This window comes from Cuculus canorus, chromosome 2 (genome assembly GCF_017976375.1).
Source record: "Cuculus canorus isolate bCucCan1 chromosome 2, bCucCan1.pri, whole genome shotgun sequence".
In the NCBI taxonomy this organism is placed as follows: Eukaryota; Metazoa; Chordata; class Aves; order Cuculiformes; family Cuculidae; genus Cuculus; species Cuculus canorus.
The window spans coordinates 100,838,535-100,854,721 of NC_071402.1; the positions used below are offsets into that span (position 1 = coordinate 100,838,535).

The 16,187-nt window shown below is 37.1% G+C and overlaps 1 protein-coding gene across 7 annotated transcripts in view; it reads left to right on the forward strand.

Moving 5' to 3' along the window:
- The window catches only part of ICE1 (interactor of little elongation complex ELL subunit 1), a 36,792-nt gene extending 20,987 nt beyond the window's left edge, over positions 1–15,805 (forward strand). For 2 of the 7 annotated variants that reach the window (XM_054060730.1, XM_054060731.1), the window contains exons 14-21: positions 26–4,621; positions 6,336–6,504; positions 8,728–8,888; positions 10,174–10,209; positions 11,171–11,361; positions 13,128–13,234; positions 13,917–14,015; positions 14,930–15,804. In XM_054060730.1, the coding sequence (XP_053916705.1) occupies positions 26–4,621; positions 6,336–6,504; positions 8,728–8,888; positions 10,174–10,209; positions 11,171–11,361; positions 13,128–13,234; positions 13,917–14,015; positions 14,930–15,111 (5,541 nt within the window). In that variant the 3' untranslated portion in view covers positions 15,112–15,804. Of the gene's footprint in view, positions 1–25; positions 4,622–6,335; positions 6,505–8,727; positions 8,889–10,173; positions 10,210–11,170; positions 11,362–13,127; positions 13,235–13,916; positions 14,016–14,929 lie in introns of all 7 variants that reach the window. The other 5 variants (XM_054060736.1, XM_054060734.1, XM_054060732.1 and 2 more) reach the window with 5 other exon arrangements.
- The last annotated feature ends 382 nt before the right edge of the window (positions 15,806–16,187 follow it).

The following is a 16,187-nucleotide window of genomic DNA, read 5'->3' on the forward strand; positions in this document are numbered from 1 at the left end:
ATTAACTTTATATTTTTCATTAAAGGACATATTGTTTGGAGAAATCACAGGTTCCAGTGATGAAGAAGTTGATTGTAGTGCTTCTGCAGTGGAGGATATTTTACAAGAAGACCTAGTTCAACATGAGGGTTGTAATGCATTCAAACTCAATGAGGAGTGTAAGAGACAGAGCAAATTGTGTGAGCGTGATCTTGATGCAGAAATCTCATGTAACCCTAGTTGGAATGAAAAGAATGTTCTTACTCATCCAAAGATATCAAGTAAGGAGGAAAGAGATCCTGAAAGAAAGCAAGCTGAAGCCGCTACTTTAAGTACAAACATGGAAAATCAGAAAAATAGTTTGGTGGAGATTTCTGAGAACATGGAAACGGAGAAGAGAGAACGAACTGAAGCAGCAGCACATGAATTGGAAGCTATCGAAGAACAGAAAGGAGATAGTGAAGACATGTGCAGTGAAGAGGGAGGTTCTTTAGCTGATACTATGTTATACAGTTTCAAGCCTCAGAATCGGATGGAAAATTGCAGTGAGGTAGAGCAAACAGAGAACGTATTTGTAATCAGGGCTGTTGATTATGAGGGTATACATGAAAAGCATGGTGAGTTAATGAAAGCAGAAAGGGATGGATTATCAAAAGAGAGAGAAACTTCTAGGGTAGTATCTGGTCCTCAAAATTTTATTCATTTGCCACCTGAGCAAGGCATCGGGCTTCAAAATGGAGATTCTGAGGAGAAATCTGATGTGTTGGTACAGAATAAAGTGGTTGAAAACGAATCAAAAAATGTAATCAAAGCAACTAATATGGCACGTGATTTAGGGGAAAATATAAAACAAGTGATAATTAGAGAGGAAATAGCTGCAATACAGAGGAAAGGACACTATTCAGAGGCAGATAATGAGAGAGAACTCTCTGAAGATGTTATGTCTGATTTCAGTAGTTCAAAATCCTTTTGTGGAGTTGAGTGCCCTAAAGACCTAATGATACAGCATGAAGGGGAGGGAATAATTATGGAGATTGAGGCAGACACTGGAGCAATTGAGATCTCTGCACACTCTCAGTGCTCTGAAATAAAACATGACAGTGAAGAGTTACTGGAGAAAGAATGTGTGCAAACAATACAAGATGAAGTGGGCAGTGAATGTGAACCAGAGACTGTTAAAGTGTCTAGATGCTACTTACCTGCATCTGCTATTGAAGGAATAAGAAATTCATTGTCCATGGATGACATAGACAAAAATGTAGGTATGGAGGGAACTGTTTTGTCAGCCTTTCTAAAAGATGATGGACAGCTCAAAATTGAAGACATAACTATGACAAGACCTGAGGCTATTAAACTAGCCATGAAATTTAGCAGAGAAAGTGTTCTAGAAATAGCTGAATCATCAGAGCTACTCCATAATGCAGAAGATGGAAAATTGGTAGATAAAAAGGAGGGGGGATATTTAAAAGGCAAACCACACCAGGAAGACTTGAAAAGTATATGTGCACTACCAAAGAGGTGTGCTATTGATGCAGAAAGCAAAGTAGCTAAGTGTGAATCCTCTGTGTTAGATTTCACAGATGTAAAAGATAAAGTAAAGCAACCTGAAAACCTGTATAGTACATCAGAATGTGGGTTGTCCAAAGATCAAAACTTTGGAGTGTTTGAATCTCAGGAAACTGAATTCAAAGTTAATCCAGAAGATTTTGGAGAGGAAAGCAGTGAGCTGTTAGAAAGAGTGGATACCACTGAATCTGTATTAGTAGAAAGCAAGGTGTTGGTGACTGAGACTTGTTCCAGCTCGTTTAACTGGGAAGAGAATGTTGTGAAGAAAAATAATATATCAGAGATAATCTGCCAGCCTACTTCAGAAATTGTATTTAATAGCAGCTTGGCTTTTTCCAGTCAAAGGAACTTGCAGGTGGGCTGTATAAATACTGAAAAAACTGATTCTTCTATGCAAGTGGAAATTGGCTTGGAATCCACAATGCCTCCTGATCTAAATTTCAGTCTTCAGAAAGTTGGCAGTTTTGTTGAATCTAATTTCACAGAAAAGCCTGAGTCTTGCTGTACATGGGAAAATCAAGGACATAAAAATTCTGTTACAAGTAGTGCATTTAACTGTTCTTCAGAAAGCTTAGAAGAGGGTGCTGACATTCTTTCTGCTGGAAAAGACAGTATAGGCTCTGAGAGGGAATACGTACATAAAAATGAAGTGAAAATTCCAGATGAGAAGGAGCAGCCGGTAGATAAAGAGTCTCAGACATCTGTTAAATCACAGATCCTGCATGCAAAATCTTGTGATAAGAATACGTTTTGTCTTCAAAAGTTTGATTGTCATAAATCAGGATGCAGGACTCCTGTGTGGGAGGTTAGAACAGATCCTTCTAAAACTGGTTCACTAACAGCTGGTATAGGAAGCAAAGAATTTAACAGTTTTGAGGCATCTGGGGAAAATGCTATAAAAAGGTCTAGAAGTGATTTTGATATGCCAGAGCAGAGCAATGAATCTGAAGAGAAAGACAGTTCTATAAAAAAAATTAGATATGTGAAATGTTCTGAACGTGCTCCCATGTTCAGAAAGGAACTGGGAGCTTCCAGGAGAATTGCAGTCGGTGCTCTGAAAACTGATGCAATTGCTGGTACTGATTGCCAAGTGTGTGAACTTCATTCAACAGTGCACCCAGGAAATGCCTTGACAGTTAGTCATCTACACACAGACATTATGATGGAGACAAATACACACTGTGAAACAAACACCTTTCCAGATACTGCAAATGAGTTGTCAGGTGTGGTTGGGGAGAGTTATCCTAGAGACGTAGCCTCTTGGAAACGAGAGTGTGTAGTAGTAACATCAAAAAATACTGAGGGTACTAATGAATGCATGGTTGATTCTGACAGAGTTGGTGGCATGAATGATAGTGAGGAAAATCTGTTAAAAACTGGGACTTCAGAAGAAGGCCCTGTGATGCATAGATTGCCACTATGCCAGATGTTAATTGGATTCTCACAAACATGCAAACTGGCTGACAAAAACAGTAAATTAAATACAAGAATGTTAGCATTTGGCAATTTCTTCCAAGAAAATCATGCTGACATATGTAAGTCAAATGTGGAGCAAAGTCTACTACATGCTGTTGATATGCAGCTCTCAGTGTTTGAAGAATATAATCGTAATCAGCCTTGCACTTCTTGCAACATAGGAGAAAACAACACTGATGATAGCAGTAGAAAAACAAATTTTGTCAAGTATCCTCAACATCCAGACCTGTCTGATGCAGAGTGCAATTGTCAGGCAGTTAGGCAGCCTTCTGAGCCACAAAAAACAGTATTTGAAAAGCTATGTATGTTGGAATCAGAATCTTCTGTGGATGTTGCTCTCAAGAAAAACAATATATTGAAGTGCAAAGAGCAAGAACCATCTGAAATTTTGACAGTTTCAGCCAAGAATGCTGCCCAAATAATGCATGCTAAGCTATCAAAGAGGTTAATTCAAGGTAAAAGAAAGACAAAGACTCTCAAAATTAAACTAACTCGGCCAGTTCTTGCAAATGCTGATACTTCTATGCCAACAAAATGCTCCTCCGAGACTATCAATAAAATTAGGCAAGAGATGGGTGTTCCTCTGCCCCCCTTGCTACAGCCTTTGATTGCTACTCCTCCAAAAGTTGCACGTACTGTGTCCCCAGTAATGTCTTCTACTGGTCAATCGTCTTTGCTTTCCCCTCTCAATGACCTGATATCCCCACTATGTGAAAGTCCTGTTCCTCCTCTCATGTCTCCATTAGCAGATACTCCAACAGTAAAATCTGCCCTTTTATTTTCTCCCCCATCACCCTCAGAAATGGCCGTAGGTAGAAGGACTCACTCCTCACCTTTGAAATTTTGTACTTCCATTCCAAAGCATGCCCTTCCCGTACCAGGAAGATTTCCTCTGTTTGCTGCTGATACTGCTGCTCCAGGTCCTTCTCAAGAGAACTCTGTGAAGATACTGGACACTATGTATCCAGAACTATCTGCAAGGGCAAGGACACTGAACATTCTGAAAGGCAATATTCAACTTAACTGTTGTGCTTTTACAGACAGCCAAGGTTTGCCAGGACCTCTGGCTCGAATAGGTGGGTTCAAAGCAATTGCATCTACATCAACTGCTTTTGTTAAAACTGGGAGCAATTTGAAATCTGATAGTAGCAAAGATCAAGAAAAAGATGTGCAAAATCAGCAATTGTTTTCAAGTTCATCAAATCACCTTGAAAAACGGACACTGTTGCCAATATCTATGCCAAGAGGTGCAAAGAGATTGAGGTTAGACAGTGAACCACCAAAGCTAGAGTCCAATGATACTGTTGCTATCAGAAACACTAAAAATACAATCTCTGAAATGCAGGAAGTTTTCCCTGAGAAAAGCTGTGAAACTAGTGAGTCAGCTCAGAGTTCCAGTTTAGAGGTATCATCACCTGTAAAGAAGGTCATTGATCCTGACTGCCAGAAGGTTTTTTTGGCATTGAAGAAAATTGCTGAATCCTGTTTTGACTTGTTACCAGTTATTAAAGGTCATGTGTATGTCGGCAATATCTCAGAGATTCCCATAATGAGAGATGAGGAGAAAGAAGTTGTCTATGAATTTGCTATAAAAAACAAGGTAAGTAGTACAACCTTTAATTTTGTGTTTTGATAATGACTTTCTACAAATGAAAAGATCTTAAATATGTGGTACTTGAATTCTCAATTGTTCAGGCAGTTTGCAGGGCCAAAATGTAGTATCAAAAGGTTTTCAGACATATAAACTTTTATAACTTCAGCAAATATAGAACTTCATAAGAAATTGCTGTTCACTGTTGTCCAAGATGCAGAATTGCATTTGTAAATGTTTGCTTTCCTGATATATGTGTGAACCGCTTTATTTTTGCAGCATTTTTTGTAGTGGATAGTATGTAATAACAATTGTAGGAGGAGTTCCTCTAGAAGTGTGAGGTTCAATTACCTTTTATCTTTTTCAATTAACTAAGATGAACTGCAGTGTATATACAATAGTGACATATCCTTTCATTCCATGTTTACTTTTTTTATTCTACATCAGGTAGTTCAAATTATTTTTACTGGAAATATCTTTCATTATTTTGTTTCTCAGAACTTTCTTAGCATTAGTATTGAAAAAATTCACTTTAATGGCTATCTTTCTCATAGATAATTTATAGCCTGAGGCAGATCAGTTCACGAACTGATGCATGGCAGCATTTTGTCCTGTTCCAGTTCTTGACCGTAATTAAGTTCTCCACAGAAGCTGCAACCAAGTTCTTAGGTCACCCTTGTTAGGAGTTGCCAAATCTGGTAACTTCATAGAAGCAAGGCTGCAGCAGCTTTAAGTTTCCAGGTCCAACCAGTAGCAAGGCCAAGTACGTATTCCTAATAGGCACACATGTGCACAATACGCACTTAGTCTTGTTCCCTTCTCTAGCTGATAAGAGTGAAAGCCTGGTAGGGGAGAACACATACATATATATACAGATAGTATGGATCTTTCCAGTAGCTAACATTAAACACTCAGTATATCCAGCAGCTGACTCTTGTTCTCCACACTTGTCTCGTGAACTGACAGACTTACAGACACAGAAGTGGGCACACATCCCTCCAGTAGCTGGTCCCCACACCTGTGGTCTCACCTGCATACCCCTGGTCTTTCAAGTAGCTTCCTTGAACCTTCTGGTTCCTAATAAAGCCAACACTCAGACTCCCTAGTGTCTGCAGGTACCCAGTCTGAACCTGTGGTCTCTCCATTACTGGGCTCCTAAGCCTCTTGTTCTACTCCCTGCTTTTAGCCCTCCCTCTAACCGTCTTATTACTATATTGTCTTGCACAGTCTAAATGTCTGCTTTCTTGCTTCTCATGTTGAGTCCCATGTTAACATATAAACAGTAATACCCCCTCCTTACCTGCAGTGTGTAAGGTGATCTGAGGAGAGGCTCAGCTGTTGACTAATCTAGTAAATCTCACACTTGGACAATGGTCTTTGTGTCTTCCTGTGGCAACTCTAGGAGTAGCCAAGTCAGGGCGCTCCATTTGCTCTGCTTAGGTTATTTGGGTTCCTCTACCTGTCATTATCCTCTCTTTATGTTTGTTTAATAGTTTTTAATTACATAACTAAACAATTTATATTTAAAGAATAGTAATCCTGTTCTGCATTTGTTTAAGGCATGTTTGTTCAGGTAAGTTGCTCCTCATTGTTTTTTTCTTTCACTGGTTATCCCTGCATTTTTATATGTATGCAAATAAGTTCTTTTTGCTTGTCAAACTACTATAACGTTATCAAATATTCTCAAATATATAATAGTCTTACCGTTTTTTGTGCCTTATAGCATTTAGCAGAGTCCTTGCTGCATGTTATTCTCAGTAAACTCAAGGCTCAGAAAACGGCCACAAATTACAATTTCAGTCAGGCTCTGTGTCGCGTCTATACAGGAATTTGTCGACAATTGGGAGATTTGGAAAGAGCCCGCCTTTTCTGCTATAGCTTACTTAAAGAAGGTATAGTATGGATTAGTGGTCTTGTATCTTAAATATGATCTGGGCTCTTAGTAGTCTGTTTGTTTCTCCAAAGAAATATTTCATTTAGGCTCCTCTGTGCTTTCATTTGTGCTCCACCATCTCCAAAATGATAATGTGATTCCAGGGGATTGTGTGTCTTTTGGTTATGAGTAATTTCTTATTTTGAGTAAGCACTGATTCATAAAGCAAGTGTGATTTAAAAACATGTATTGGCTTAAATAGTGTCAGGAGTTGGACAATACCTGAATCAAACCCAATGCACTTGTACAACATGTCCTCCTTAAAGTTTTATTATTTCCCAGTATATCCAAAGTCTCACTTGGTTGAGAGGTTTTTTTTTTATTTCGGTTCCCTTTCTCTCTCTTCCTTCTGTTCCCAGTAATAAAGGTAATACATACATACCATCACTGTACTATTAGGAGTCTGTCTTAGTTCTGGAAGGACTTCAGTTAGTTTGAAAATACTGAGTCATCCAGGGCTTAAAACAGTATACTGGCATCTGTGTTTCAAATTAAAATAACATAATATTTGACAGCACTGAGGAGGAAGATTCTACAACTTTTGTTTGCTTCTTTTAGTTGTTATCTTCCATATAATATGTCTGTCCTTTAAGATTTTTTAATGTTATTAGGAAGTTTTTTTATTTTGTTCTTCATTGTTCTTCATTGTCTTTCTGTTGAGTTGGAGTATTTTTATTTTGTGGTACCTTGATATTTTGTCATTTTGCAGGCTCTTGCAAATGTTAAAAATTCCTCTTTTTTTCCCTTTCTTTTTCCTGCATAAGGTCCAAACTTCTGTAGCAACATGTAGGGTTTTGTTGAATGTTTTCCTTTTCTATATCTTGAATTGCATAAATTCCCATTGTGATTGTTCTGAGGTTTTATTGTTATCTTTTAAGTGTGAACAACTGTAAACACGTTAAAGGTTGGTGTGAGGGTTTTTTTTCTTTTGTTTATTTTTATTTGATTACAATGCATTCATTTCAGGGTTTTCTCTTTTGTGTAGTTTCACACATTACTTCCCATCAGAGTCATGGCAACACAAGTGTGAGCTATGTGCCAGCTAGACAATTGACAAATTCACTATGAACATTCAGTGCTCATTAGGTTCACGTAATCTGTTCTCTCGAGTTCTTGTCCATCCTTTTTTGTTCTGTTCTCTTTTCAGGTAATCTGCCTTAAAATGCTGGAAATTACATGATACCTTTATTTGGTTCGTTTTCCTTTTAACCCTGCTCTGTTCCTCTTTCTTTTTGATGTTCTTTTTATGTCCCTCTAACTCTTGCTCATCACTGAGTGAGTCTTGTAAGTGTTCCAAATGCATGGGTAGGCAATTCAAGTTGCAGCATGCAGATAATTCTAGTATAGCAACAGTTGGTGTTCTGACAAAAAAGTTCATTCCTATGTGATGGGGGTCTTCAGAGTGTAGGGAAAGACCATCCAAGACACTTGATGGAATTCTGTAAATTCTTTATGCTCAGTGAATTCAGTAAAGCTTCTTGATTTGTCATATTTTCCTATGCTCTCTAGTTCTTGAGAACTTTCTAAAAATGTAGAAGTTACGCTGAACTGGAGATAGATGATACATTCAGCTTTACAGTTTTCATTGGATTTTTATAGCTTTTTACAGTGATAGTAGTGTTTCAGGTACATGTTTTGCACTATTACGTTTCATGCATGACAGTGATATCTACTTCTTGTTTATTCTATTATACTTTGTATCACTTGCAGTCTACACACTCATGTTTTATCTTAATACTTTGCCTTGAAGATCTCTACTTTGGTGTTCAGAAGGGTCTGTTAACTTCCCTTTGATGGCCTGGAACTCTGTCCTCTTACTTGTAAAGCTCTGGATATACAGTTGTCGGATACTTGCTCTGAATAAATTTAATCAATGAGGTTTCTTCAGTTATATGAGTAGTATGCTTCTCACCCCCTTAAAAAAAAAAAAGTGAAATTACAGTGGAAGAGGTGGCTTAAGAGGATTGACTTTTTTGGGGGGGGGTGTCTTTTTTCCTTATTTAATCTCAGGACTGAGGTGTGTTAGTATGACTCCCTCTCCCTGGGATGCAGTTGTTACATAACTTCTATGCCTTCTTTCCTAGTTATCTTGCAGAAGAGTGTGCTAGCTTTTAATGCCTGAGTATTTATTTTTTTGTTTTTAAATGTTAAAAACTTACTTTGTTCTCCCTTTTGTCCTTAGACTTTCCAGACTCAGAAAAATTGATTTTATTTATCACAAATGTATGGTCTGACATATTTGTCTTCCAAGGTGCAATTAACGAAGCTATGCAATTACTTGTCAGGCATAGAGCAAGCAATGAGATGCTGGCCTGTTTGAGTGCTTACCTCAACTGGGAACAGGTAAGATGTCTGCTTTCATTGTCAGTATCAGCTTTTGTCTGCATTGATCACTTTGCTGTCTGAACAAATCAAACAGATTACTTGAGATGAAGGGTGAGAATCTGTGAAATCTCCCATAGAGTCTGTGCAGTTGCGCTACTAATGCTTCTTCAGGCTTTTTCCTGTGGTTGTCTAGACCCTACTAGAACACAATACGTTTCTTCTTTTCTCTATTAAATACTAATCTCTATAATAAACATTAAAAGTAAACATTGTTTTTAAACTTTGACTGGAGTGTTCTTGGACTAGGGAATTCTATCCTTCTATAGAACTGTGACTTTGATGTTCTTTAAGGTGGTTTTTTTTTTTTTGGTTTGTTGGGTTTTTAAACATGTATTGGGCTTGTCTGTCTTTCGTAGTGCTCTGTAATAGGTAGGTAGTTATTACAGATAGTTTCAAGATGAGCCTCTCTTTTTACTCAGTTTCTCTCTGTAAGGTAGACTGTAATACCCATCACAAAAAAAGCAGTTGGCGTGATCAGTACAAAATTTCAGTGATGGCAGAAAGATCACCAGTGTTAAAGACCTAAGGACTTCTGAGATTTGACTGCAAGTCTTTGAGCCTTTGCATGAGTAATGTAATTTCTGACAGTTTTCAGCAGGTACTCGTTACCATACTGAAAGGGATGTTGGCAGAGGAAAAATTTGGACACACTTGATATCAGTAGGAGCCAATTTACATCACACAGATGGAAAGCCAGAAATACTTTGCTTCTGAAGAAGGAGTTTGCATAACAGGCTTGTGTGTTTCCTTGAAGTGCAGGACCCCAGTAGTTTCAGAAACCCATGTTAATGCTAGGCTTGCTTAGTGGAAGTGCTTTAGTTCTGTAAATATCAAGTAAACAAAATCATCTTGATTCATAGCTCACTGATTCCTTATATTAACATGCTGCTCCATGTCTGCCCTGGGGACTGCAGCTAGACTTACTGCTGCCAGCGTAGCCTTTAGGTGTTGTACCTACTAGAAAAAGCACGATAGTTTTTGGTTTTGTTTTTAAGATCTCAGACCAGCCCCGAATGAGGGAAAAAAAAAAAGCCCATTGGTCCCATTGGAACTGGTACCACAGCCTTTATAAACCTCCTGATTTAGATCAGGTTTACAGTGAAGTGAATTAAGAGGGCATGGATTTGTATGTGGTTTTTTTTTGATTAAATTACAGTTGATGTAGCATTAAGCTCTGGTATTCAGAGTTATGTTGTATTGCAATCCCTATCTAGCAAAGAATTTGTTTTCTCCATTCTGTTAGGTTACAGCTTTTAGTCTCACGCCAGTAGAGATGCACGTAAGTATTTCTCAGTAAACATTCCTGATAATATTAATTCTGTGCACTCACACTGCCTAATTTCTTTATGGATCTCTGTGAAACACGAGAGCTGCTCAGCTGGGGAGAGGGAACTCAGAATTTTCTGTATTGATGGTAGCAGATGACAGCCTGTCTGTAAGATGTGCTTTAATTAGGTGGAAACAAAGGGACAAATTTGAAGTGGATTGTTGTTGACAGTCTTATTATACATCTAATCTTGTAAGAAGATGATTCTACTTAGGAAAGAAAAGCTAATGTAGAATCGGTATTTAGGTCTTCAATAAAGTATGCTAAGTTAGTGAATTCCATCATTGCAGAACTTGCCAGTCACAGCTTTTTTACCAAGAAGATATGCTGAGCATCCACTGTGTTTATGTGCTATGCCTAGACTTTTTTCTTAATACTGCAGATATTAAAATGATGTTTGATTTTAAATTTCCTTGCTTGTCCTGGCTATTTAATTAGCAGAATTTTTTCACTTGACATGTTTAATTATTACTACCTCAATCATTGAGATTATTTGCTTGGAAATTAGCTCCTAATGAACAATAAACAGTTACAAATTTCAGCATCAGAAAATAATTTAAACATAAAATAAACCTTAGAAAGTGAGCAGGATTACTCTAATCTTGCATTGGGAAACACTACTCTGATCATAAAGGTTCATTGAGAGAAATAAAAATACCCAAACTGTAGGAGAGAAAAGAGTTGGTATAGGGTTTGTGGTTTGTTGGTTTGTTTTCAATTTCTCTTTTTAGTAAAAGCATCAAGAAAAATACTGAATGCTTGAAGATTTTGATTTATATACTCTTTTTGTTTGCGTTGAGTCAAGCCAAAGTTGAATTTATGCTGTAGACAGTCAAAATTAAATATATGTGAAGAATTTGGTTCTGAGTTCATAACTCATAGTGTGTTAAATAATCACCTTCTAAAATTCCAGAGTTCCTCTTTAGATGCTGGTATTATGGTCTCAAACTTGCTGTTAGAAATGCAATCATGTCCAAAAGTAGAATTTCAACTGAGTGAGCATTATGGAGAAGATCTGAGTGAAGATGCTTGGCAGTACATATTTGCTGTTGATCTTCTCTGCTGTCACCTAAAGTGGGATTGGACACATGACAATGTTATAAGGTATTGTGCCAAACAGTTCTTTCAAATGTTTCCCTGTGTGGGTTTTTTGTGGTTTGCTTTGGTGTTGTTTTTCTCCAAATTTGAGACGTTATGACTTATCTTTCAACATAATAAAACATTATATAGATAGATATGAGGGCATTTTAACCAGATGAGACCTAGACTACTGTGTTTGTGTGCCTTATTTTAAGATAGAATAAGTGATCAATGAGGAAATGTATGGTATTGGTCCAAGAAATTAACCCTGTTTGAACCATTCTAATAAATAATTACTTTTAAAATAGTTATATGTGGACAACTGTGAAAGATTCAGAGATGAATTTTTTGTCAATGAAGGAAAATGATTGATTGTCTTCTGCAAACTTGAATTTCCCTCCTTATCACTAGAAAATGATGGAACTTTTGATGTGTAAATAGAACTCCTTCAGTGCTGAAATTGAAATGCAATCATACTCACTAGTATACTATCATGATTTCAGTCTCATTTGAATACTAAAATCATTATAATACTTAGATTCAATGTCTTAAATTTTCTTTGAACCCTGTAATCCAGTGTATGAACTGCTACCATACTTAACTTGGTTTGAAAGACTTCATTTTGGAACCTATCCTAATCTTTGATACCTACACTGGTCTTAATGACCAGTTAAGTTATGTAAGGTTACATAACTTAGTAGAGTCTCAAAAAAATATGGCATTTGTTTAACTGTGACACAGCGTAATCATTGAGTATAAAGTAAATGCAAATAACTTACAATCATCATCAAGTCTTTTATACAAGTTCCATGCTTTCAAATAGTAAAGAAATTGGTGCTAGTGAAATACTTTTAAAATTAATACAAAGTAATTTCAATATGCCATTTTAACTAAAGCCATACAGAGTTTGTCTGTGTGGAGTTGTGTTGGTAATAGGTAACTAAGTCTAATAGCATCTGAGCCTGGAGAAGAGAAGGCTGCAGGCAGACCTTATAGCAACCTTCCAGTACATAATGGGGGCCTACAAGAAAGCCGTGAAGGGACATTTTACAAGGGCATGCTGTGATAGGATGAGGGGGAATGGCTTTAAATTAAAGGGGGGCAGATTTAGATTAGGCACTAGGAAGAAATTCTTCATCATGAGGGTGGTAAGACACTGAAACAGGTTGCTCAGGGAAGTTGTGGATGCCTCTTCCCTGGAAGTGTTCAAGGCCAGGAGCAGCCTGGTCTAGTGGGAGGTGTCCCTTCCCATGGCAGTTGGGTTAGAAGTTGGTGAACTTTAAGGTCCCTTCCAACTCAAACCATTCTATGATTCTATGAAAAAGTCATATCTTGGCTCCTTTCAGGTTTAAAAACAAGCATCAGATCCTACTTGTAACATGCAAGCTGAATTTTCAGTCATATAAGAATCCTGCATAACACCTCAACATGACATTTGATAGTAATGTGACTTGGTATGTGTCTATGAAGTCAGTGCAATACTTGATTTTAGGTAGACATGCAGAATGGTGCAGGGAAATGAATGAAAGATGAACACGAGTACTATTCTGAACAGGAATTATGCCTCCAGAAAGTTAGCTTTGATTGTTTGGGTTTAAAACCTTCTTTACATTACTCAGATTTGTGGATGCTTGGAATACTATGAATTTCCCTAGAAGGTGAATTAAATATGCAAGCAGGGCTATGAAAATGCATAGTAAACAGAAGAACCATTTGTGTTCATTATTGTGTAAATATTTTACCACCTGTTCATGCCATGTCAGATTTTCAAATTCATTTGTCTTTCACAGCAAAGTGCTTTGGCCTTCTATGGATAAGTGGGTAAAGAAGAGAAAGGGGCATGAAACTGCTCAGTCCGTTCCTGATAGTGTTATAGCATTGACACTCAGGCTAATTGGTAAGTAATCTAAATTCTCAGTTGAACTTTTGCTTTGTGTATGTCCTTTGAAAGCATCAGCCTGCCTGGAAAGTGAATTAAAGTATTTTTGCATATTTTTTTAATCTTAATTTTTTTCAATTGTTACAAAAATTTTTACCCTAAAAGCCAAAGTCTTACAATCTTATGCAGATATTTTCTGTTTGTCAGCCTGTGGAAAGCATGTACTTCAGTTGAGAGAGAGATTACTCTGATTTCACAATAACAAATACCAACATATTTTATGTATTTAGAATTATATCGTTAGATGTGTAGCTATATGTGCTTTAGAGCAAAGTGTATAAAATAAGGTTTTGTATGCAACATAGTACCTCTTCCTGAAATGTAAACTTCGAGTTTCAATAGATATTTTCAATATGTAGGTTATATAATATTGTTTGTTAAACAGAAACTGCATTCGTTGTGAGTTTTACACTTAAAATTGTAAGCCTGCAGGAGGTTGGATCAATCTGATTAAAAATGGCTTGCTGTCTTTAGTCACAAAAGTAATAGGACAAGGGTTTTTCCCAAGTCAGTATGGTAACAAGAGTGACTAAATCTTGCAATTGAAATTTGCATTTTCTGTTGATACTTCAATAGACAACTAGTAATTCTAAAAATTAGGAAGTTGACTGTCTAAATGTGTAACCTTTTTTGCTTTCAGGTCGACTGGGCCAAATAGGTTTGAAGGAAGGGTATCTTGTTGCAGTGAAGAACATTAGTTCTATAATTGGACTTTTTGTACAGCATGCAAAAGAGGAAGGTAATGTTTATTTAGAGGAACTTTAGTGTAATATCTGCAATTTGAAGTTTTGCCAATGTAAAAATAACACACACAAATTGAGAGAGACATGCCAAAACAGCCTGCTTGCACAGTTTTCTGTTAGTCTGTGAGGTAGGAACAGTTTTCAATTTGAGTCTTTTTCTCTAGCAAAGTTAATGAAGAATGTGTATCTCTTTATGTTTGAGACAGAGAACGACTCTGAGGTAGTTTTAGCCACCTTGGCATTAACACTGCTTCATGTAACAGTGTATCAGCTGCCTGTGAGAACTTAAAGAGTGATCTTAACCTGAGCAGTAATAGCTAACTTGTTACCTGAGCAGCTCATGCTGAAGCTTGCTACTAGCTAGATTGCTGTATTGGGAAAGGGTTGCACGATTGTCAAATTCCCGAGGCAAAGCAAGGCAATTAGGGCAGCAGAGGTCTATATTGCTAAGTTGTCCTGGATGTTTAGTACATTTTGCAGTGAAGCATTGGGTAATGTGAAGGAGATACTTTAAACTACTTGTGTAGCTTGTCTTCTTTGCAATCTCAGGTTCTTCCAAGTAAGTAGTAATATATGTCTGTGTCTGTTTCAGGCTCTGTGTAAACCTTTTTTCATAGAAGTCTGATCACCCTTAACTGGAGTAAAATTGCTAGATGCTCAAACCTTTTATGCCCTTTGCATACTGAAAGCCTGCTGAATTCAGAAAACTGGGAAGTGCTACTATGAAATGAGATGTTATGGAATTTGTGTGCAGGTTGTCACTTTGCTGCTTTCTGGTTTTAGGGATACCGAATGTTGATGTGTTTAAATTACAGTTCTTGAACTAATAGTTCCTTTAGATTCAGGTTTCAAAAAAGCCATTAAAGCATGTCAAATATTCTATAAGCTGATTTCTGTTAACTTTTTGCAGGTGTTTCCTGGGGTGTGCAGCTGGCAGCCATATATTCTCTGTGTGACTTGGGTTCAAGCAATCCAGAAGGTATTGTTCAGGCCATCCATGCTTGGAGAGCAACTGTTCTTAACGACCTCCCTTTTGCTGTCATAAGTGGCATAGCTGAAATCACTTCTCTGTGTAAAATGGAGCTAAATTAAAATCTAGGGAAGTGGACTGATCTAAAGGAAGAAGTGCCTTACTTTACTTAGCAGAGTTGGTTCCACTTAAAAACAATAAAAAGTGTGTCCTTTTCTATTGTTTTTATTAACAGAATATTGGATCACACAAAGCAAGCTCAAGTATTTTATTTGGCTTTTCTGTTTGAGGGAAGAGTTAAAAAAATAAATAAAACTACTTGCTTTTCCTGCTGAGTGATCTGAAAACCAGTACATCTTTGACTCTTGAGATATTTCTGGTTTGATGTCAATAAAAATTATTAGTAGTTTCCCTTAGTTTACTTCCATAAATATGGAACATGGACTATTTGACAAAACATAAGATATAAGCCTGGCTGAAAACCTGTCTCTGTTATTTTGTACTATATTTAAAAAGTAACCATTCAGACAGCAGAACTGTTCCCATATTCTGCTTTATTTTACTTGAATAGTCTAATAAGCTTAATTTAAAATACTTGTGACAGATAGGTAGGAATTGACTTTTTCTGTAAAAATCATGTATAGAGTAACAGAGATATTAAATCTTTGAGCTTGTACATAAGGTATATTCTGAAAATGTGTCTCACATTTTATATTATTCCATTTGGGGAATTTTGTGTATGTAAATAGAAAGTTGGTTCAAAAAAGTTTCTAATTATAGTTTCATTACACTCCGTGTTTTTTCTATCTTTCATAATAAAAGAAGCAAACACCATTGTGTTCTTGTTGGTCTTTTAAATAACACAGAATTAAGTGGTTTTTCTAGCTTATATAAATACTACTTTGAGGGGCAGGAGGAAAATACCTGTGAGGTCATTTCACCGAATGAACTGCCTATTACACTGCAGTTCTGGCCACTGGGAAAAGGGTATATTGCATCTCTCCAGAATTTTCTCATATACCTTGGGGGCTAGGGAGGCAGCTTTAAAAATCCATGGAAAACTTCTGTTTTCACCCCCTGATTACAACCATATGAAGGAGTGAGCTTTGCTAATGCAGGTTCTCGTTGTAATGGTGTGGTGGTGTGCTCACCCCCTAGACACTTAAGCTATAACTACCAGTAGCGGGTTGTGGTGGCT